General features: G+C 37.4%; 1 protein-coding gene across 4 annotated transcripts in view; it reads left to right on the top strand.

Moving 5' to 3' along the window:
• The window catches only part of LOC131047803 (pectin acetylesterase 3), a 245,288-nt gene that overhangs the window by 135,470 nt on the left and 84,623 nt on the right, over positions 1-25,195 (top strand). For all 4 annotated transcript variants that reach the window (XM_057981590.2, XM_057981589.2, XM_057981591.2 and 1 more), the window contains 2 exons: positions 16,426-16,550; positions 16,780-16,840. In XM_057981590.2, the coding sequence (XP_057837573.1) occupies positions 16,426-16,550; positions 16,780-16,840 (186 nt within the window). The remainder of the gene's footprint in view (positions 1-16,425; positions 16,551-16,779; positions 16,841-25,195) is intronic.

The following is a 25,195-nucleotide window of genomic DNA, read 5'->3' as shown; positions in this document are numbered from 1 at the left end:
GATTAAATTCGAACGTCATCCATGAAAATCACCGTATCCTGTGACTTAGCTTAATAGTGCTTCTTCACCTCTTCATGTATATTTCTGATGTGTTCTTCAAAGTCTTCAGCTTCGGCACTTGTATGCTTCTCCTCATCCATCCTCCTTAATTCTGGAGAGGTCCTTGGACTACCTCCATCTACAATTCGGAATCATGATCTACCAGTACTCCTGTTGATAGAATTGTTGTAAGCAAATTCTGCCTATGGTAAGATCAAGTCCCATCCCTTGGGTTTATTTCCTACCAAGCATCTCAGTAGCTTACCCGAACTCCTATTTACTACTTCAATCTACCCATCAGTTAGTGGATGGTGTGCAAAACTAAACTTCAACTCTGTCTTCAATTTCTTCCACAAGGTCCTCCAAAAGTATCCAACAAATTTGGTATCACGATTTGAAACAATACTCTTTGGCAAACCATGCAGTCTTACCACCTCTTTGAAGAACAAATCAGCAATGTGGACAACAACATGGGTCTTCTAGCATGGGATGACATGTGCCATCTTTGAAAACCTATCAACCATCACAAATACTGAATCATTTCCTCTTTGTGACCTTGGTAAACCAAAAAAAAATCCATACTTATGTCCTCCCATGGCCTGTCTGGTACAAGTGATGGCTGATACCATCATGTATTTTGGCTTACTCCTTTTTCCATCTGGCACACTCTGCAATTTTGCACAAATTTCTTCACATCTTGTGATAACTGAGGCCAATAATAATGCTCACTAATGATGGCAATGGTCTTATCCCGACCAAAGTGTCTTGCCAATCCTCCACTATGCTTCTCTTTGATCAAATTCTCCCTCATGGAGCTCCTGGGAATGCACAACTGGCTTCCCTTGAACAACATGTAATCTTGGATTATGAAATCCAACCATCTCGTCTTGTCTAAAGTAATAGGCTCCTTGCAAGTTTTCCAAGCCTCTGCAAAATCAAGTTCCTCAGGATACAATGTCTTGAGTTCATTGAACCCAACCACCTCAAACTGCATCTCTGTCAACAAAATCTACCTCCTACTTAAGGCATCTCCAACTCTGTTAGACCTCCCACTTCTGTGTTTCAAGACAAAAGTGCAACTCTTAAAAAACTCCACCCATTTCAAATGTCTTTGATTCAATTTTCCTTAGTTGTTTAAGTACTGTAGTGCTTGATGATTAGTGTACAAAACAAACTCTTTTGGCAACAAATAATGTCTCCATTTCTTCAATGCCCGAGCTATTGCATAAAATTCCTGATCATTGTTGGTTGAAAATTTTGTACACTTGGGGGGAAATATACAAAATTGTGGTTTCAACCACAGTGTGTGAGTAAAACTCTCCTAATCAAGGGAAGGCTCCCCCTATCTATCTACAACTTAAAAATAAAATGGGATGGGACAGCAGTCTTTCTTCTTCTTTCAAGAAAGCCAATATCCTTTTCTCTTCACAGAAAAGTGATAGCAATTTAAAAGAAAACAGCAGTAACAACTTTTTGAAATGAAATGAGAGAAAGGAAATGAAGTTTCCTGAAAGCTCAAAGACTTCCGTCACTTCCTTCGGGACGGGACAGCAATATCAAACTCAAAGTCTTGATTATGTGAAGTCGTATCTACCCTTTTCTATTCTAATGATATTAAGAACAAATTATAACAGCACAAAGTCTGAAATAACTTATTTCTTTCTACACAAGACAACAAGAACAAGTGTGAGCTCAAAGACTCACAGCTATTTCTCACAAAATCTACTTCTAAATTCTCTTAAGAACAAGTGCAAGCACAAAGTCTTACAACTTTTCTCAATAGAACTTCTACTTTAACTAAATTAATCTCCAATACTTGTAGCTCAAAGACTGCAAATCAGATTCGATTAAGCTCTCAAAGAAACACTTGCAAGAAAGGTAATATGGAACACAAACTCAAGAACGTAGCACAAAGACTCAAAGATTGAGCAATTTTCTTCTATTCCTTTCAATTCTTCAATTTACACATAAAAGCTCAAAGACTTCTTTGCTACAAATTTGGCAGAGTTTTTGCTTGCTTTCTAAAAGATAAAGATTACAATAGGCCCCTCAAGTATTTATAGAAGAGGAGTCTTGAGAAAAAGGTGGGAGGATCCTAACTAACTTGAGAGATTCTCTCAACCACCAAGACTTATTCAATAACTAACTATGACTTATTCCAACTATAGTCCTAATTGAACACAACCTGTAGTTGATTTACATGTAATTACAAAAGTGCAAGTAAAGACCTGACTTGCAATTTACAAAAAGTTATTACGTGTAACTTGTCAAAAGAAAAAGTACAACTAAGAGATTACAATTCTGAAAAATACAACTAAGTGTTGGAAAACACTTAAGTTGCAGCGTGAGAAGATATGAATCCTTCGAACTTCTGGATAATCATTTGTAGCTCATCAGGATCCGGTTCATTGGTATTTTTAGCCACGATCATGGTTTTCACGATAAAATCGCTGCAACGAAGGATTGTGGCATTATTTCTCTCAAAGGAAGACTGAATTTCCCGCAAGTAAGCTTGTCAAGTCACTAAGGCTTGAGTGGATTCTGCTGAAAATGGTTCACTTTTCCACTCTTGACGGATCTTCAACTGTAGATCAGAGAGAACCTTTTCTTCTACCAATAATTCCCCATCATGACCCATGATGGTGCAAGAATCTTTTTAACAATGAGAGATCATATCCTGAAAAAACTTCCATTCGCAGCCTCATAGCATCATCAATGTCTTCAATAAGTGACTTAAGAACAAGGGCTTTGTTCTCCAGGAGCTCGTGATATTTCAAGTACACAACTCTTGAAGGAATTACCTGATGTTCTAGAAGAACACTTAACTTCTGCTGGGGAATTTTAAGCCAAGTAGTCAAGCTGTCTTCTGCCTTTTCCAAGTTCCGTTTGAAAGTATCAAAAACTTGCTTCAATTGTTCTTCAATGGTCTTCAACTTGACCATCATTTGGAAAACCTCCTTCAAGATTTGTGCACATAGATTATGAAGTTGATCAACCCAAGATTCCAATGCTTGTACCTTTTGAGCAGCTCTCTGAACTCCCTGAATTGATTCTTGTGCCTCGGTAGAACTTGAAGGATTGCTCACTTCACCAACAGGTTTTGTGATCTTACGAACAGCTGCAACAAGTTGCCTATTGTCCTCTTCTAGCTTGTCTTTCTTAGCTAGAAGCTCATCATACCGTTGTACTAGTGAAGCTACAGAATACTAGGCATCATGCTTTACTACCTCATGCGTTTGCTTACCCAACTCTACCCTTGTGACTTTGTAATCAGCAGCTGACATATCTTCATGTGGCTTATCTGCAAGGGGTTCAACAATTTCAGCCACCTTCATCTTGTTGTTGTCAACAATTACTCTTCAGATTGTCTTGGCTTTTTTAGTAACCTTGGGCCTAGACTGCTTGAGTTGTTGATAATCAAAGACATCAGGAGAGATTTCTTGCTTCTTCCTCTTTGGGGTAAAAGAACTAAGCCATGGAGGTAAATCCATCAACTCTCCTTCAGTAGCAGTTGCAAGCAAAGGAGAAGCAGTTTCTGTTTGAACAACTGTGGTCATTTTGGGGGAAGTATCTGTCTGGATGGCAACCATGGTTTTCTCAATAACCAGAGGACATGACTTTTGTTTCATAAACTCCTCAAAGCTAGAAGTAGAGGTATCAATCTCTGATAGATGAATGCATGCAGGAATATCCTCGAAGATTTCCAGCAAACTCTCTTGTTGATGATCAATAGGAGGCTCAACTACTGAAATAGGGACGACATTCTGAGGAGACTCCTCCACTACTATGTCTGGAAGAGATAGAAGCAGCTCCATGGAAACTAAGGAAGGAATCTCATGAGGTAAATCTGAAGCTAGTGACCTAGGAGCATCATCTGATTGCTATCCTTCTTCTGGACCAGCAGGATCGATCACATGAACATGAAGCCAGGACTTTTCTTTCCCATGAACTATCGCCTCTTCAGGAGGAAGTACTATTGCCCGACTAACGTATAATTTGATCCTAGTGCCTGAAGATGATGTGCCTTCCTTATTGTCAATCTGAATGTCAGACTTACGTCCAAGAGGTCCCGTAGAGTCCTCTTCTTTTCCAACCTTGATCTTGATGAGTCTAACACCATTACCTTTGAGCCAAGTATTGGTGTTAGCTAGGATAGGCTGAAATCTTTCAAGAATGGAAGTGCATTCTTTATGTGACCATTGGATTAAAGGAAGTGGTGCTTCCTCAACCCTTCATGAAACATACTCTGGATCAAGCACATTCCCATCATCAATCATTCCTTGTGGAATGTCCACCAGGTTCAGATCAATAACCTGCTCAACAGTAAGCTTGCAGTAGTCCATCTTGAGAACCTCCACTTCTGTACAGAGATGTACCCAGATATCCTCAATACGATGCACATGTACGAAGGACTTTTTGATCTTTTTCTTCATACCCCAATAGTTAAAATCTGCCTTGGACTTAAACCTTTTGAGTTTAATCTCCTGCATCTCAGTCTCCATAGCTTAGGCTTTGACGGATGTGACATGAGAGTACCGGCCAATCCTTAATGGTTTTGTTGTAGAAATCCCCATCCCGACTTTATGTTTGACAGATTGATGGGCGTGCATAGCCATGATCTGTTTTCCCAACTCCATAAGAATGATCTTATCAGTCGGGTATCTAGGAAGTATGTATAGCTGCCCATTATAGCATCCGAATCTCATATAAGTAAAGGTCGAGAATTGAAGAAACAAGCACCCGTACTCATTCACTGTTTCCCATGCTTCATTTGACACCCTTCTGTTCTTTAGAGTCTTGTTAAACTGGCACATGAAGTAACCAAAGAATGCATCTTGAACCCTTCTGAAATGTAATCTGCTAGCTCTCAAAGGCAGTTGATCATAATATTCCCACACAAGTATAAGCGAGCGATCACCCTTGGTAGAAAGACCAGGGAAATGTCTGAGTGATGCTGCCAAATACACTAAGTATGAATTCATGTAGAAAGTCATGGTAGTAGGGACTGCTGCAAGCTGCTCGCACAAAGCATCACTGATAATCTCTACCCGTGATATAGGATGGGACTGCCTTATGAACATGGTAAACTGATACATCCAGGGCTCAAAAACATTAGTGTTCAAGACCCATCATCTTGCTGAGGAGAGTAATGATGTCTCCAATTTCCCACTTAAATTCACAACTATACAACTTAGCCCATCTCGTGAAGGCGGCTTGTGGCTCAGGAATCCACCTGTTAATATGACGTTTGCAGTCCTTTTCCTTCTTGACATAGTACTCAGCTGCAATATCCTTTGAAATTTCCATATAAATAGGTGCTGGTGGTATTCTGAAGAGTTTCTCAATAGTATCCACATCAACGTGGATTATTGCCTCACCATCATCATTTCTAATGGTTCTCGTCTCCTTGTCAAAGTGACGGGTGCAAGCGAGAACAAATTCAGGTTCTAGGGCAGCCACTAGAAAAGAAGATGCATGATGAATGTGGGTATCCAACAACCGCTGCATATTACTATCCTGCGGATCCTACATCCTCTTAATGAATTATGACATGTCAACATGCCCTATCTCCATGTCCTTGATGTGATCCAAAGGAGAGGAAACTTGGGAAGGTAAAACTTCATTCTGGTAATTGTCATATTTATACTTCATCTTCTTCGGAATGCGAGATGATGGCAAATCTGACATTGGAGGATAACCTGGTATGCTGCGATGAAGACTTAAAAGTGTTAAGGCAACATCATAATCAACTGCAACTAACATTTTTCCTTCTTCAATTGGGAAGAACTCCAACCCTTGCACTTCACGACTTTGTGAGAGAAAGATGGGAAATAAATGGGAATGCTGGAAATTTGACTTTGACCAATTTCGGATCTTGGAGAAAGTTTTACAAGTATAAAAGTGGGGAAGAACGAACATGCAATCGGATTTTTAAAACCCAAATGCAAGTATACTTGTAAAACGGAAAAATGGAGAAATGAGTGAAAAATGATGTTTAGACTTATGGGAAATGATGTGAACGGAAAATCACGGATATAGGCAATATGGATGGATAAAAATGGGAAGATTTTGGGAATATCATTTTCAAGAGAATGGGAAAAACTTTCAACATGCAACTTGGTTCTAAAAACCCGATTTTGGAAGAATGGGTGTTTTTCATCTTTGCAACTTAGAATTTCAACAAAAGATGGTTAAATTATTATAACCATAAGATCAATTATTTTCATCCAACTTGTAATCGGGATTTAAAATCCCGAATACAAGTAAAGAGGGAAAATGGGGAAGAACAATGCAATTCACAAATTGCTTTGCAAAGGGGAAAATCTCTCTCACAAAACCGATTTTGGGGCAAAACCAACATATATGCAAATTTACAACTAGAATGGAAAAACAAGAAAACAAGAAAATGAAACAAGAAGAAAAGAAAACATACCTTGCTTCAATTCAAAATGCCTCTTCAAAAGATGAAACAATCTTTGAATGAAGAAGACAATACCTTAAATAAGCAATAAACGAATTCCCAAAACCCCAGCCACGTTTTTGAAAAACGTCTTTAGCAGCAAAAACATGGTTGAAGATGCAAGAAAATAGGGTCAAATCGCTAAGGAAAAACCACGTAGGAGAGTCCCAAAGCCAAACACCCAAGGATGAAGCGAAATCGTGGCACCAAAACCCCAAAATGTGGCTTGGAAGAATCATGTGAAAAACAGTTTTGAAGAGGTAAAACGCAATAAATGAAGTGCAAAACGTTTACCAAATCAAATGCAACGTGTCTCCAAACTCACAAAAAATCGCCTTGCAATCATATCGCCTCCTTGATCCACGAATTTCTCCACAAAAATCGGGAAGAATTTGTGGCAAAATCTGTTTAGGAGAGGAAAAATACTTGGTCGAGTTCTAGGAAGTGAACGACAAGTTTCAATTTGCATGAAACAATGAAAATCGGGTTTTGGACTACATATTACATGTTTAAAATTTCACTTTTCTTTCCACAAGGCAAAATCGGGTTCTAAAAACCCTTTAACAAGTTAAAATGCCTTTATTTTCTCTTATGGAGCAAATCGGGTTTTTGAGACTTTTGCAAGTTTGAAAATGTCACTTTATCTCCATTCTAAGCAAAATCGGGTTTTTGAGAGAGAAAGACAAGTTATAATAACTTGTAAAGGGGAAAATAAAATCCCTTCAACAAGTTTTAATAACTTAAAACATGTAATAGGGGAATAAAATCCACATTACAAGTAAAAAGACAAAAATAGGAACTTTATAAAAAAATTACAAGTGACTTTTTCAATTTACAATTTAAAATTAACTTGTAACTTATCCAAAAAAATGCCTATTATGACTTAAAAAGCCAAAAAGCATCAAGGGGGAAATAAAAAGTAAGTTACAAGTTCTTTTTCAATAAAGTGCACTTGTAATTAGCTAAAAATTTCCCTACAAAGACTAAAACAAAGGAAATCATTAAAACTTGCAACTTAAGGAAAATTTCCCACCTGCAGTCGGGGAGAAAAAACCCGAAATTGAAGGAAAGACATAGGAAACAAACCCAAAATGTGATGAAATTTGAAATGTGGTTCGAGGATGCACTGAGGATTAAGCCAGTCCAAGGGCGAAGCGAAATTTTACATCGAGAAGCATGCCAAAGAGTAAAATTTTCATTTTTTTGACAAAATTTTTAAGTTATGGTCTATCATTTTTGAAAACAAAAATGGGACAACATTCATAAACATAATACTTCTTCTTTGCATCATTTAGCTTTTCACTGAAATATGCAATGGGCCTACCTTCCTACCTCAACACAGCTCCAACGACATTACTGCTAGCATCACAATTCACTTGAAACACCTAATTGAAATTTGGAAGGGCTAAAATAGGTTGCTATGTCACCTTCTTCTTCAACATGTCAAAACTCTTTGCTGCTCCACTTGAACTCCTTCCTATCCCCTCTCATTGTTTCAGTTAGGGGTGCACAAATACTACTGAAGTTTCTAATGAACTTTCTGTAAAAGCTAGCCAAACCATGAAAAGGCCACCTCAGTAGTAGTCCTCGAGGTAGGCCATTCCAGAATAGTCTTCACTTTCTTTGGGTCCATTTTAAGACCTTTTGCAGAGACAACAAACCCCAAGTACACCAACTCCTTCACAAATCTATACTTCTTCAAATTAATCAACAATTTCTCCTCTCCCAGCTTCTCAAAAACTTTATGAATGTGCATCAAATGCTCCTCCAATGTCTTACAAAAAATCAAAATATCATCGAGGTACACAATAACAAACTTACCCAGTAATTATTTCAATACCTCATTCATGAGTTGAATGAATGTGCTCGGTGCATTGGTTAGCCCAAAAGGCATGACTAACCACTCATATAGGCCTTCATTGGTTTTGAAGGTGGTCTTCCACTCATCTCCTTCCCTGATCTAGATCTGGTGGTATCCACTCTTCAGGTCAATCTTTGTGAAGTACTAACTTCCACTCAAATAGTCCATAAGGTCATCCATCCTTAGCAGGGGAAATTTGTACTTGATTGTTATCTTGTTTATGGCCCTAGAGTCCGTACATATCCTCCACTCCCCATCCTTCTTTGGTGCTAGTATTGCAAGTACCGCACATGGACTCAGGCTCTCTTGGATCAATCCTTTCCTCAACAACTCTTGAACTTGTCTGTTCAACTCTTCATTTTCTGTTGGAGTCATTCTGTGGGTTGCCTTAATTGGCAAACTGGCTCCAGGGATCAAGTCAAATTGATGACTTATCTTCCTCATGGGTGGTAAACCCTCAGGCACATTATCAAACACAATGTCCTGAAACTCATTCAATAAACCAGAGACTTCTATAGGCACTTCTTTACTATCTTCCTTATCCACTCTAGGAATTAAAGCAAAACACACAGGTTCATGTTTCATGCCTTCCAAAAATTTCCTTCCATCAACAAAACATACTCTGCACTACTACATACCTTTTCTTCCACCTCCTTTAAGGGCTTCAACTTATGGAAAACTCCATCCTTTGTTAGGGTATATGTGTTAGCACGACCATCATGTACAACACGCCTATCAAACTACCATGGCCTCCCTAATAGCATGTGACATGCATCCATGGGTATGATGTTGCAGAGTACCTCATCACGGTAACTTCCAATCTTGAATTTCACCAAACATTTCTCATTGACCAGAACTTTGTAGTCATTTTGCAACCAAGCTATCCGATATGACTGTGGATGTCTTTCTCTTTTCAGCTTCAACTTTGTAACCATCTCTTCAGACACCAGATTATCAGTGCTCCCACTATCAATAATCACATCACGACACTTATTTTCACATTTGCATCTGGTGCGAAACAAACTCTTCCTTTGATCTAGTTCTTTTTCCTCATTCATTAGGGTTCTCCTGAGAACTAGGGCTTCTCCCCTTTCAGCATCATCAAAATGTTTTGATTGGGCTTCTTCATCTGCATGTGCAACCCATGCATGGCCATCATTACTCCTTTCTGTCCTTCCTTGGTGTTGTGGACATTAAAAGGCTCTGTGCCCTTCTTCACCACACTGGAAATAGGTTCCTCTGAAACCACCTCTCCTAGATCCTTGTCTAGGTCTTCCTCTTTCTCTTCCTCTCTGTTCACCATTGTTTTGATCATGGGGGCGATAGAAATTATCACCCGTCTGATCTTGGCTGGTACTTGCTTCATCATTTTTCTTCTGATCTTCATTTCGACTCCCGAGGGAACTTCCACCATCTCTTCCACCTTGGCTTTCCCTTTCTGTTTTCTCTCAAATCTCTTATTCAGCTTCTCCCCAACCTTCAAAGCAAACTTATATGCTTCTTCAATAATGGCCATTCTGACCAGGCTCAGCTCTTTTTGAATACTTGGTCTCAACCCATTAAGGTAACGGGCGACTTTCTCCTTGTTGGCCTTTGCATGGCATGTTTTGATGATCATTTTGTAAAACTCCTCTCTATACTCCTTCACAGACTTGCTACCTTTCTTCAACCCTTGCGATTTCTTCAACAGGTCCAACCCGTAGTCCATTGGAATGAACTGCTTCTTCAACTTTTCCACCATTCGATCCCATTTGGTGATCTTTCCCTTTCCTCTCCGATTTCTATCTAGTTGGACCTCTTTCCACCAAATACTGGTATGACCCTTCAGCTTTGTCTTTGCAAACTTGACCCAATCTGGGCCCTCTATCTTCTCATACTCAAAATACTCCTCCATCTCATTAATCCAATCAATCGGCTCTTCTGGGTTCAGATTTCCGAAATAATTAGCAACTTCAATTTCGGGTCTCTTCCTGATCTAGGAAATGGCCCTTAACAATCGAGCTTGATTCTAATCTATTGCTTCTTCAGATGTATCTTCAACCTCTTCTTTGTCTTCATTTTCTCCTCTCCTCGGATTAAACCCTCTTCTCAGCTCCTCTTGTAGTACATCAATCTGTCTCTGGAGGGCCCTCAAACCCTTGTCTACCAAAGTACTCCTTCCATTGGCATTTTTGCCACGAGCATTTGCGCCACCACACATCACTCTTGGAGGCATCTTGACCACGAGCCCACAATCACAAGTCCTGGTGCGAATTGTGTAGTACCCCTACCCTAATCAATTTCTAATCTTGGTTAGTTTATCTTAATACAATGATTATAGTCAGATGTTTGATTTAATGCATATCTGTTGATGTGGTTTTCACACTAGTTGTATGCAAGTTGTTTAGTGTTCCTATTTCGTGGTATTAATATCGGGCTAACGCTTTCATTAAGTTTATATATGTATGCATGTATGACTCTTGGTTGCAGGAGATTTCAGGTACAACGCCGCATGAGTGCGAGGTTTGTCTTCACCTGGATTTGCAGGTTTGATTGTACCTCTTTAATTCTTAGAGTTGGATTAGGTGGTCGTAAGACCCTAGTTGACCATAGTCGTGCTCAAGTGAGCATCGTCAGTCGTCATCGGTATTCCCTTTTTGCTGGGTTTGCGAGTCGTCTGTTTGGTTGACTTTCTTGGTTTGCATGCTTGGGGTGTATGGTTAAATTGATTAATTAGTCCTTAGTATTTAATTTGATTAAATATGTATTTGTGCATTAGAGATTAATGGACTAAATTAATCGGGATTTCGTTATGCGATTATCGTTGATATGGGATTGCTCGTCTTAAATTGGGAGTAAGTTCAATTAAATGACTGATTTTGAATATTAAATGCATTTTGTATATGCTGTTGAAAAAGAAAGATTTAATTTTGATTGAAATAGAATTAATTTAATCTGTTGGCATTTTTAAATTAGAAAGGTTAAATTTCAGTTGAGTGAGGAAATCAATTTTGAATTGAAAAAGCAATTTAATTTATTGATATAGTTAGAAAAGAATTATTTTTGAGAATTATTTTTAAATAAAAATTTTAATTCCAAAAATGGAATTTTGGTCAACTCTTCCTTATAACCTAAACTTTTGGAAAATTTTGGAGGATGGATGTTTTTGTTGAAAAATATTTTGGGGATGAAATTGGGGGTTTTGGATGGGGAAGGATTCCTGGAGCTGCAGATTGGGACTTTTCAGCAGATCTTGCCAGTAATGCGAGATAAGGTAGGATCTGTTTATCAATTTAGTTTTAAAAAAAAAATATTCCCAATCTTTTAAAATGGATTTTAGATTTAATTTTGGATTTGTGGGTTTAGATCGATGCCTATGCCTGGTGTTCTTGCTAGCATAACTGAATCGTTGTGTTTAAATGGCTCCTTTTGGCCCAATATGGGTCTTTGTTGGAAATGGTTTGGGATTGGAAAATATTGTATTGTAAGTCTCATTATGAGACTGTTCTTTAAAATGGGGGTTTTTGCTATCTTAGAAATAAAATTATTAAAACCCAGACCTATGATCATAGGAGAATCGATTCCTCTTTTTGATCGAAATATGAAATTTTTAACAGTTCATTTTATTATCCCGGAATTTTTCATCGAAAGTTTTTTTTTTAAAAAACGCGAAAATTTTTATAACCTTGGTTTGGGGTTTGGAGGGCGGGGAGCAGAGCTCCACCCGCCTCCTCCTCCCCCTTTTCCCCTTTCTCCCCGCGCAGCCCGCAACCAGCGGAGGCCGCAGCTCGCTGCGACCCTCACGGCGGCCGCAGACTCTGCGTCTCCGCTGCGGTGGCCACAGGGAGCGGCGCGTCCCTGCGCGGAAGCCGCAAGTCCGGTGCCGTTGTGGCTAGGGCACGGCCCGGTTCCCCACGCGCCCTTTTCAATTCAGTTTTTTTTTTAAATGTTTTTTTTAATGTATTTTTCTTTTAATTAAAAAAAATATATATATATATAATATTTTAATATTATTTAATGTCAAGTTTTTAATTAAGTTTTTTAATTATGATTAATGTGGCATAATTATAATTCATGATTAATTTGATATTAATTAATCGTATAATGGGATATTTACGTTAATTAATATTCAGATTTCGTTTTATGATTAATGCACTTTTTCTAATTAAATTCTAGAATTGCTAATTTCGCAATTGAATATTAATTGGTTATATTTTGAGTAATCTTGGATTAATAAATTTATATCTTACCTAATAGCTAATTTGAGTATTTGGCTAATTGAGGAAGTATTGTTTTAAAAATATAGAATATTATGTTATTGGAAAATTGTTGAAATATGATATAATTACTAATTGATTATGTTAAATAATATTCAAAAACATATCATTTGAGTAATTGAGAAGTAAGTGAAATATTTTATCATTGGATATTTTGATCATTTAAACGATGTGCTTTTGGAAATTTAATTATCATTTGGGAAAATTGTTTAGTTACTGATATTCTCATTTAGTAAAATGAATGGTTAATTTATATTTTTCCTCTGTTTGAGAAATAGACAATGGTACTATTGCAATTTGTGGTATTGTACTCACCTGGTAACGGTGATTTCCCGTTAATGCATTTGAAAACTTAGAGCAATCAGAGGATTGGATCAACTTTTATGCTTAAATCAATATGAGAAAATATTGTCTTTTCCGGTTATTGCCTTTGCGAGTTTAATTCCTGTTTTCGCTTTTGCTTATGTAATGGCAAGTCGTGCTTGCTTGATAGGACCTTGTCGTATGGTTGATTTGGGTACCTGTTTCTGTCCTCGGTTCTGAGTTGACTGTTGTTTTGTGGTTGTGTCATATTTGGTCATATCCTTTGTGTGGGTGTCGAATGATGATTTGTGGGTGACCTTAGTTGGTCGGGTCTCTAGTTAGAGTACCATCAGTAGTGTACCTCTTTTGAGTTGTGTTTGACCAGATGGTGGTGCCCTCCTTCTTGAACTCCGTTCGTCTGACCATGTGTATTCCCTGGTTTTTGAGTTCGTCTGAGTTTAGTCTAGTGTCGTATGGAAAAGTGGCTTTCGATTGGGGGCCGCGCCCAAAGTGGTTGCTGGGTAACCCATCGAAAGTGAGTCTAATAAGTGATAACCTATCAGTAGAGTAGAATGTAATCTCTAAGTAAGATAAATGTGCCTCACACATGGGACGAGTGCTAGCATAGACCCGACATGCTGTGAGAAGGCCTGAAATGGCAATCCATCATCCTTGTCTTCACGAGAGGATGTGTGGGTCCACATGAGGCTTGGATGGGCCGGAGGCTCAGATTAGGTTGCCAGGGTAACCCAATGTATGGGGCCGGGACCTATGAAGACTTGCCACGGTAACCATACCAGGTTGTGTGATCACACTTGTCCCTACGTTCGCTAGTGTGTTGTCGTTTTGTCCTGTTAGGAGTACCTTTGTGGGTCGTCCTTTTGTCTATGCCCTTGTGAGTATCGGTTTCATGTTAGACCTTGGGTGGTGATGACTCAATGTTGTGGATGTTCCAATGGACTTTTGTTTTAGCTTTGATTATGTTCAGCTGGATCCTTTCCTTTTCAAGGATCGTTTATGTATTATTGACCGATGTGGTCGTTTGTATATTGTTATATTTCGCCTTGATGGCCGGATTGTTATGGTGTAACCTCTTGTATTCTTAACTTTATCAATTATCAGAGGGGTCTTGCAGTTGAGCAGACCCGGAGATGTAGCCCTTTAGGGGTGAACTCCGAGATCATTATGGTGTTATGTGATGTTATTCTCTTATGTTTCCCTTATTCAACTTTATCATGTATGAATAGCTTATGTTAGAATGTATAAGTGGATAAGATGGAAGTAACTTTAAATGCTTATATTCAGTCCTTTCTTGAACGCCATTTTGATCGAATGCATAAGTGGTTTAGATGAGATGTATCGTAGATGCATGTATGTAATCGTCTTTTAAAATGCAATAAATTGGAATATGAAAGAATGTAACTTAGAGTAATGGAATATATTCAGTTCTTGTTAAGGAAATTAAGTATGCTTGAAAAGATCTCATATGTTTATGATGAAATTCTAGTGTGTTAGAATATTAGATGTATGGCTTGTATTTTTATGAAAAGCTTAAATGTAAAGTATGAATAGATCTTAATGGATGAATCTTTGCTTGTGATTTATATTTCCATCTTCTGAATTAAATTATCCTGATTAAGAATTATCTCGTTATTAAGATAATCAGCTTATTGGACTAATCGTGTGAGTTAAGTGAATTGTGAAATTTAAGTGATCTCGTTGGGAAACTCTTTAGGTGTTAGTTGATGTCTTCCGCTATGTAATCTGAATCTTTGATATCTTGTTGTATCTTAATGTGGTGTAACTTTAAAAAATAAAATTATTGCACTCTATTCTTGTCCTTTGGCTTATCCCTTCGAGGTTTCCTGGCGGGGCATTACAAACTGCCTCTAGTTCGGTGATCTGTCCACACACTTAGGAACAACCCGCCCTAATACCACTTGATGAGGGTAGAACCCGAGACACAAAAAAACACAGCAATTTTAGACAACAAAGATTACTTTATTATTATTAGAAATATGCTTCAATACATGTAAATACATTCAAGAGAAATAAATCCTCACAGGCTGCAACACAACAACTTACAGAGTTTTCTGGAAAACCCTTTCCCACAATCACAAATTATCCAACCCCAAGTTCACTCTGCAAAACTAAATTCAAGAAATGACCCACAAGTTTGCTAAACATCCTTTTTCGGCTTGGAGCTAAAATTTACAGTTTAGAAATTAAAATTTGGTGGTCTAGTGCCAAAACATACAATTTGAATTTCAAAATTGAGCCAAATTTGAAAACTGGAAACTTTCCGAAAAATAATCCAACTTCTGGTAGCCATAACTTTTGATCCAATGATCGGATTGATGCGCCATTTGAAGCATCGAAAAGCTCTTTGAGTGAAGACTATGCATAATATCCATTCTACCGATTCTTGCCAATTTTGGGGCCGTTTAATGCCTCAAATCTGACTCGGAAGAATTTTTTTTGCTTTTTTGGGAAACTGACACTTGAATAACTTTCAAACCGTAAATGATTTTAACCTGATTCTTTTGCCAAAGTGCTTATTTTTCTGTTCTCAAGCTTCCTACAAAATTCGGTCTCCATCCACCTTTAAATAAAAACTTTAGAATTTTGGCAAACAGCTAGAAAAAGTAACTTGTCAATTCTCAAAGTTGGACTCTCTTATTCGTCCAAATGGGTATCCAGAAATGCAAAAACATTAAAAGAAAACAAACAAAAAGAGAAATATTTTTGGGTGATGCAGAATTACCCTTACACCACCGGATGCTCCTACATCAAGTAGTTACCTAATCAGAATCACTTTTCTAATCCAATGCCCCTATCCTCTGTAGTGGAGTGAAAAAGCATACTAATAGAACCCTTCTCCTTCGGCACCCCTTTTCAACAACCTAAGCTATATGGACCAACTACAACCATATGCTGAATTCTTTCTCTCAATCATATGACTCATATGGACAACAATATAATGTTTCACGATTCATCTGCTTTCTAATAAAATGGTTTTTTTTTATGTATGTGTGTGCATGCATGTGTTCATGTGGGCAGGTGGAATATGTATCTGCACACATGTGTATGCTTGTTTGTTTTATTTCATACACATTTTATTTTGATATATCCACCTTGTATTATTTCTAGTTTTTGATAAAAAGTACTATATCTGTACTGTTAACTGAATGCAAATGCATATTCTCAAATCTTAGTTTATGTTGTGATAATTAGGATTTTTTCTTAAAATCATGTTTGAGTAATGTAGTTATTTTATAGATCCTCAACAGATTTAAAATCCTTCTTTAATTTCATCTATTCCAAGCAAAATTTGAACAAATTATTGTATGTTTCACTTGTGTTTTCAAATAATAAAAAAAATACGAAATGCCAATTTTCTGCCATTGCATTTGATTAGATGATGCCAAAGTATCAGTTTCATTATACATTATTTTCCTTCATATGGTATAAACAATTGCATTGATTAGAACAATTCTTGCTTGTAGGCTCTTCTATCTGGTTGTTCAGCTGGAGGTTTAGCAGCATTCTTGCATTGTGATGATTTTCGGAAGCTTCTACCAAGAAATGCCACTGTGAAATGTAACAGTGATGGTGGATTTTTTCTTGATGCGTATGTTGTAATCCTTACTCTTTTTTTTAAAGAAATAAGAAGCCTGCAATTATCAGATATTCTAAAGTATCAACTCATTCCCTGGGAAAGAAATTATAAAAATATGATTATTTCAAACTTTTGGGGTTTCTAAACATCTGGTTTGAACATGACTATTGAAATACGACAGAAATTGCTATGTTTTCACTAATTTAATCCTATCTTATGTTTTTACTTGCATAATGAACAGGAAAGATATATCTGGAATGTACTCTATAAGGTCATTATTCAATGACACTGTTAATTTACAGGTATTCTTCAAATTGTTATTGGGTTCTTTATTCTTTCCTTTGCCTAAGATTTTGTCTTGAAAGAAAATTTAATGTGCCTTATTGTCATACAACTATCTAATTCTAGGATTTGGAGGGATCTTTTTTCATGACATACATAGACAACTTTTTTAGTTTGAGTACCAAGTTTAAAGATATGACTGCAAAGTGTGAATGATGAACCTATAACAATGGTGGTAGCAACAACTGCATGTTTCTAATAGTCAACAATGCTTGTTGTTTTAAGTGTTTTCTACTAAATAGTTTAGCTTCATGTCCTTCACCTACTTTCAAGTCCTAATAAATAATTTTTTCCATTGATCTCTTAACCCTTCCTAGAAATTGTTTTGTAATCCTTAGTTTTCTGAAATGTCTGTCTAAAGTCTTTTTCATCCTAGAATTTTGAAGTATCAAAGTTTGATATTTTTGCAAGCTCAATGTATCAAGATCACTTAGTATCATATTTTTTTAATCAATGAATGAGAGATACTATTAGGGACCCTCTCCTAAAAGTAAAAGTGCATTAAGATTTCATCTGATTTTCCTGTGAGCCACAATTTAGACATTTGATCATAAGCAAAACTTATATAAAAAGAAAACTTGTGAAAATACTTGACTAATAGTTTGCCTTAAAATATAAGGTGGCCTATGTGTTGGTAATAATTTTTATACCCCTATAAAACATTTCTTTCAATCATGTTTGTAGTCAAATATCATTTTATTCTTGTCACATCAATGTCAACTATATTATCATCTCTATCAATCTTTCAAATGCTTAGGTGTTGGTATGACTTGGTCTTGGTTGGTAGACTCTAACTCAGTAGACACAAAATTTTCAACCTAGCAAAGACTCAAAAAAACTCGACAACTAAAAAAATTGGCTTAACTTATTTGAAAACACTTCTTTTGCAAAATTCAATGACAATATATATCCAATGATTCCATAAATGAATACAAAAATGTTTTCTGTTAAATTTGATACATTTGAATACAAATTGAGTATAAAATTGCATCATCATGCATAATACTAATACAATAGTTAGCTAGCAACTATTATGAATTTATGATGACTGCCTTTGAAAATGATTATCATAATTCATAAATTGCATATTATAACATTTTATAACTTCCTCTTCCTCGATCTAGTTTAAACTTGGAGAAAGGTTCTAATCCATGCATTATGTTGTAGCTTTATGCTCGACATTGAAGGTTGTGGTTGCGGCTCTATCTTGACCTCCATCCTATTGCTAGTTTTCAATGACTCCTCTGTGTCATCAATGTCATCCAATGAAAATCTAGATATTATTATAGTAATAAGGATACTTGTCTAAACTGTCGATTTTAATCGCCACTCCCATTGTAATGTGTCCCCTACTAGGAGGTTGCTTGTATAATTAGTGTACATCATTATGCCTTAAATTAGAACACTAAACTAGGGAACAAATAGCATTCATAATACAATTGATAGTTGCTATACTGAAGCCCCAATCCTTATTTCTTTCCTAATCAACAACCCTAACGGAGGATTGGAAATTACTTGTTAGGGGCTAGGAAAACCATTCTCCACAAATTGGCCCAAGGGTTTCAAGAAAACCCGTCCATACCACCTCTTGGGGCTCACCTATTTTGGGAGGTATTACTATTGCCTTTCCCTAACAAAACCAACCTATCCTCATGAGGGGCAATAGAGAGTGATTAAGGATTAGGCTGTGAGTATATCACTCTGTCAATTATTATGAATATATAGGTAAACAAATGAAATTAAGAATAATTGTTATATAAAGCTGATTTTTCTAATATTAACAAATATAAATCTTATTGACATTATCTCTACCATATGTATATAGCTTTCTTCTCCAACCGGCTCCGGCATACGACATATAGTAGTGCCCTCTATTCTATTCTATTCTTCCTCCAGTCGTTGAACCGGCCATCCTAACGGCCATTCTCATTTGAGGGAACTCTTGATTGTTGATGCGCTCTTTCTCACCCCTCTTGCTCCTCTTGCTAGGTCATTGCTATGTGTTGGTTGAAAATTTTGTACACTTGGGGAAATATACAAAATTGTGGTTTCAACCACAGCACACGAGTAAAAACTCTCCTAATTAAGGGAAGGCTCCCCCTATCTAACTAAAACTGAAATAAAAACAGGATGGTACAACAGTCTTCCTTCTTTCTTCAAGAAAGACAATATCCTTTTCTCTTCACAGAAAAGGATAGCGATTGAATATGAATAGTAGTAACTACTTTCAAGTGAAATGAGAGAAAGGAAATGAACTTTCCTGAAAGCGCAAAGACTTTCGTCACTTCCTTCGGGACGGGACAGCAATATCAAGCTCAAAGACTTGACTATTGGAAGTCCTATCTACCCTTTGCTATACTAAATTTTACAATGAATAAAAGATAACAGCTCAAAGACTGGAATAATCTATTCTTTCAACACAAAGACAACAACTAATGCAAGTTCAAAGACTTGCTGCTATTTCTTATCAAACAGTAATCTTTCCTCAAAAATAGACGCAAGCTCAAAGACTTGCTGCTCCTTCTAGAGATTTTCCTATTTTAATTAATCTTCTCTACTTGCAGCTCAAAGACTTCAAATCAGATTGGACTAAGCTCCTTTAGAAACACCTTGCATAGAAGAAATAAAAAGATTCAAACTCAAACATGTAGCTCAAAGACTCAAAACTTGAGTAATCCTTCTTTATTATTCTTCAAAACCTTCAATTCACATACATAAGCTCAAAGACTTCTTGCTGTAAATTTGGCAGAGTTTTTGCTTGCTTTCCAAAAAGATGATAATTACAATGGACACCTCAAGTATTTATAGAAGAGGAGCCTTGAGAAAAAGCTAGGAGGATCCTAACTAACTTGAGAGATTCTCTCAACAACCAAGACTCATTCAATAACTAACTGGGACTTCATTAACTAACTAAGAGTTACTCCAACTAACTAAGACTTATTCCAACTACAGTCCTAATTGGACACAACTTGTAGTTGCCTTACATGTAATTACAAAAGTGCAAGTAATGTGTAACTTGCATTTTACAAAAAAAATACCTTTACATGTAACTTGTCAAAACTAAATTACAACTAAAGATTACAAAAGAGGGAAAATTCAACTAAGTATTGAAAAACACTTAAGTTGCATTTTGTGAAGACACAAATCCTTGAAATTTCCAGATGCTCGCTTGTAGTTCCTCGGGATTCGGTTCATGGGTGTTCTTGGCAACAACCATAGTCTTCACAATAGTGTCATGACAGCGGAGGAGCGCAGAATTGTTTTTATCCAGGATAGATTGGATTTCATGCAGAAAGGCTTGGTATTTCATCAATGCTTGAATCGAAGCTGCCGAGAGTTGTTCGCTCCTCCATTCATTATGAATCCTCATCTGTAAATCAGCAAGAACTTCTTCTGGAATCAGCTCTCCATTCTGACTTACTATGTTGCAAGAGGCCCTTTCACAATGTGAGACAATATCTCGGTAAACTTCGCCCCGAAATCTCTTTGCATCACCGATTTCCTCAATGAGAGATTTAAGAACAAGGGTCTTGTTTTCCAGGAGTTCTTCAAATTCCAAGTATATGACCCTGGAAGAGATGATGGCGTGCTCCTATAGAACACTCAGCAGTTGTTGGGGCATGGTACGCCAAATTGTCAAACTTTCTTCAACACTTTCCAAATTCTTTTTGAAAGTATTAGAAGTTTGATCTAGTTTCTCCTCAACAGTTTCCAACTTAGACATTATTTGAAAAATGTCTTTCATTACCTGTACACATTGATCATGAAGTTGATCAACCCAGGAATCCAGTGCTTGTACTTTCTGAGCAGCCCTTTCCACTCCACGAATTGATTCTTGGGAACTAGAGGAACCTATGGAGTTACTCCCTTCAGTAGCAGGTTTTGTAATTTTATGAACGACCGCCATAAGATGTCGGTTTTCGTCTTCCAGCTTGTCTTTCTTTGCTAGAAGATCATCACACCTTTGCACCAGTGAAGCAACAGAAAACTGAGCATCATGTTTAATGACCTCATGCATTTGCTTGCCCAACTCTATCCTTGTAACTTTATAATCAGCAGCTTACATTTCTTCAAGTGGCTTATCTGCAATAGGTTCCACAATTTCAGCTACCTTCATCTTGTTGCTATCAACAGTTACCCTAGAGATAGTCTTGGCCTTCTTAGCAACTTTGGATCTGGACTGTTTGAGTTGCTGGTAATCAAAGGCATCAGGTGAGATTTCTTGCTTCTTCCTTTTCGAGGTAAAAAAACTAAGCCATGGAGGCAAAGTCATCAACTCTCTTCCAGTAGTAGCTGTAGGCAAAGGAGAAGCAGTTTTTGTTTGTATCACCATGGTCATCCTAGGAGGAATATCTGTTTGGACAGCGACCATGGTTTGCTCAGTTACCAATGGGCATGAAGATTGCCTCATGAATTCTTCAAAACCAAAAGTGGAAGTATCGATTTCTAATAACTGAATGCAAGTAGGAATATTCTCAGGAACTTTCAACACACTCTCTTGTTGCTGATCAGGAGATGGCTCGTATGCTGAAATGGGAATTGCATTCTGAGGAGACTCATCCACAAGCAAATCATGAGGAGAAAGAGGCGTCTCAATGGAAACTGGAGGAATGACCTCATGAGGCGAGTCTGAAACTGGAGACTTAGGAGCATCATCAGATTGTTGCCCCTCTTTTGGATTATCTAGATCAATTACCTGTACATGGAATCGTGATTTTTCCTTCCCACGAATAGTCGTCTCCTTAGGAGGAAGCACTACTACACGACTGACTCGTAACTTGATCCTTGTGCCCGAAGATGAAGCACCCTCCTTGTTGTCAATCTGAATCTCAGATTTCCATCCAAGAGGCCCCATAGAATCATCTTCTTTACCAGCCTTGATTTTTATAAGTCTAACAGCATTACTTTTCAGCCATGCGTTAGTGTTGGCCAAGATAGGCTGAAATCTGTCAAGGATGGAGATGCACTCCTTGTGTGACCATTGGATCAAAGGAAGTGGAGCTTCCTCAACCATCCGTGAAGTGTATTCAGGATCAAGTATATGCCCGTCATCAATCATCCCTTGTGGGATATTCGCCAAGTTCAAATCAACAATTTGCTCAACAGTGAGCCTGCAGTAATCCATCTTCAGAACTTCGGCTTCTGTGCAGAGATCTACCCAAATGTCTTCAATGCGATGAATATGCACAAAGGATTTCTTGATTTTGTCCTTCATACCTCTATAATCAAAATCAGCTGTAGGTTTAAACCTTTTGAGCTTGATTTCCTGCAATTCAACCTCCATGGCCTTAGCCTTCACAGATGTGACAAGGAAGTATTGGCCAATTTTCAATGGGTTTGTGGTAGAGATCCCCATTCCAACCTTGTGCTTAGCAGACTGAAAAGTGTGAATAGCCATGATCTGTCTTCCCAACTCCATAAGAATTATCTTATTGGTTGGATATCTCGGAAGCATGTATGGCTGACCATCATAGCATCCTATCCTCATATAGGTGAAGGTGGGAAATTGCAGAAACAAACACCCATACTCAGACACCTTGACCCATGCCTCATCTGATACTCTTTTGTTCCTGAGATTTCTGTCAAACTGATACATGAAATATCTGAAGAATGCATCTTGGATCCTTCTAAAATGCAGTCTGCTAGGTCTCAATGGCAACTGGTCATAATATTCCCAAACTGGTATAAGCGAGTGATCAGCCTTGGTAGAAAGACCTGGAAAGTGTCTAAGTGATGTTGCTAAATATACCAAATAAGAATTCATGAAGAAGGTCATGGTGGTAGGAACTGCTACAAGTTGTTCGCACAAGGCATCGCTGATGACTTCCCCCCATGAAATTTGATGTGACTACCGTATGAACATAATGAACTGATACATCCATGGCTCAAAGACATTGGAATGCTCAAGGCCCATCATCCTGCTGAGAAGAGTGATGGTGTCTCCTATCTCCCATTTGAAATCGCAGTGGTACAAATTTGCCCACCTTGAGAAGGAAGGTTGTGGTTCTTGAATCCACCTATTGATGTGTCACTTGCAATCTTTTTCCCTTTTCACATAATACTCTGCTACACTTTCTTTGGAGATTTCCATATAAACAGGTGCAGGAGGTATTCCGAAGACTTTCTCGATTGTATCCGCATCGAGACGAATTATAGCTTCACCATCATCATTTTTGATGACTCTTGATTCCTTGTCAAAATGATGGACGCATGCAAAAACAAACTCAGGTTCTAGGGCAGCCACTGGGAAGGAAGATGCATGATGGATATGGTTGTCCAACAGCTGCTGCAAGTTATTATCCTGTGGATCTTCTACCATGTTGACAAATTCTGCCATATCAATGTGCCCTATCTCCGTGTCTCTGATGCAATCCAAAGGAGAAGAAACCTGGGAAGGTGCAACCTCATTTTGATATTTGTCATATTTGTATTTCATTTTCTTTGGAGTTGGAGATGCCGACAAATCTATCATTGATTGTGAACCTGGCATACTGTGATGAAGACTTAAAAGGGTTAAGGCAACATCATAGTCAGCTGCAAATATCATTCTTCCTTCTCCAAATGGGAAAAAATTCTTTTTTGAATTTCACGATTTTGTGAGAGGAAGAGGGGAAATATGTAGAAAGGGGAAAATCTTGACTTTTTACCAATTTTCGGATCTTGGGAGAATTTTCGCAAGTATACAAGTTGGAAAGGACATACATGCAATCAGGGTTTTAAAACCCGAATACAAGTACACTTGTAAATTCGAAAATGGAGAAATGGACGAAAAATGAGATTTTGACTTGCAGAAAATGACGGAAATAAGAAGTACGGATATGGGGAACATGAATGGATAGAAATGGGAAAATCCGGGAAAGTCATTTGCGTGAAAATGGGAAGAACTCTTCAACATGTAATCCGGTTTTAAAAACCCGAATTTGCAAGGGAGGGGTATTTCACACTTTTCAATTTGGAATTTTAACCAAAAATGGTTAAATTCCTTAACCATAGGGGAAGAATAAGAGTTTCCAGCAAACTTGTAATCGAGATTAAAAATCCCGAATACAAATAAAGAGGGAATTTTTGGGAAGAACAATGCAATTCGAAAATTGCATACCAAGGGGAAAAATTCTCTCACAAAAACCGATTTTTGGGGGAAGAACAACACATATTTACAAAAATGCAACTAAGAAAGAAAACTAAGAAAGCAAGAAAATAATAAAATAAAGGAGAGAAAGGAAAGAAGCCATACCTTTCTTGAAAATGCAAATGCTTCTCCAAAAATGCGATAATCTTTGGAAAGAAGAAGGAAAACCGGTAAATAGAAGCAATCCGTAATGCCAAACCCTTATCACATTTTTGCAAAAATGCCCCAAATTGATAAATGTAGCAGCAATCCCGAATTTGGAGGATTAAAACGCCAATAAGGGAGCACAACCAAGAGGATTTGAACAAAACGCCTAAGGAGGAGTTGAAGAAATGATGACAAACGTTTGCAAAACGTAGCCAAAGGAATCACGTGGAGAAAAACGTGGCCATCATTTGCATCTTCAATGGCATCATTAAATAGCTTAAAACTCTTCTCAAACTCCACGCATAGGTAAGAGAGGGCAAAACCTTTTAGGAGAATGAAGCTTCATTAAGTTCTAATCCCTCAAAATGTGGCAATAAAGAAAAACGTGTTTGCTGATCTAGGGCGAAAAACCAGTCAATGCAACGTCCATTTGGCGTGAAAGATGCCCATGAATGCATGAAAATAGGGTAGAAGCAAAAACGCCTTTCCTCCCTAGAAAATCTCCACAAAAAATTGCTTTGAATTCTTCAAAAACCATTTTTTTCTTTGCAATTTCGGGTTTCTTGGAATGAAAAACAAGTTCGATTTTGCATAACAAGTGAAAATCGGGTTTTTGGGAGAGGAAGACAAGTTCGATTTTTCACTTTTTCACTTGCCAAGCCAAAATCAGGTTTTTCTAGACAAACTACAAGTTTAAAATTTACTTTTTCACTTGGCAAGCCAAAATCGGGATTTTTTAGACAAATGACAAGTTTAAAATTGTCAAAAATGCACTTGCAAGGTAAAATCAGGTTTTTTGGAGAGGAATACAAGTTTTATTTACTTGTAAAAGGGAAATAAAATCCCTACAACAAGTTAGAAATACTTGCACAAATGTAATGGGGATTGAAAATCCCTATTACATGCAAAAACCATTAAACTAGGGGTTTTTTGACCAAACTGCAAGTTTACTTGTAATTGGGTGAAAAAATCCCTATTTTAACTAAACAAGAACAAAAAACAATTAAAAATAACAAAACAAGGAAAGGAAATTTAAAAC

The sequence above is a fragment of the Cryptomeria japonica genome, chromosome 8 (genome assembly GCF_030272615.1).
Source record: "Cryptomeria japonica chromosome 8, Sugi_1.0, whole genome shotgun sequence".
Classification (NCBI taxonomy): Eukaryota; Viridiplantae; Streptophyta; class Pinopsida; order Cupressales; family Cupressaceae; genus Cryptomeria; species Cryptomeria japonica.
Note: the sequence above shows the minus strand (reverse complement) of the source record. Positions and strands in the feature narration are given on the sequence as shown.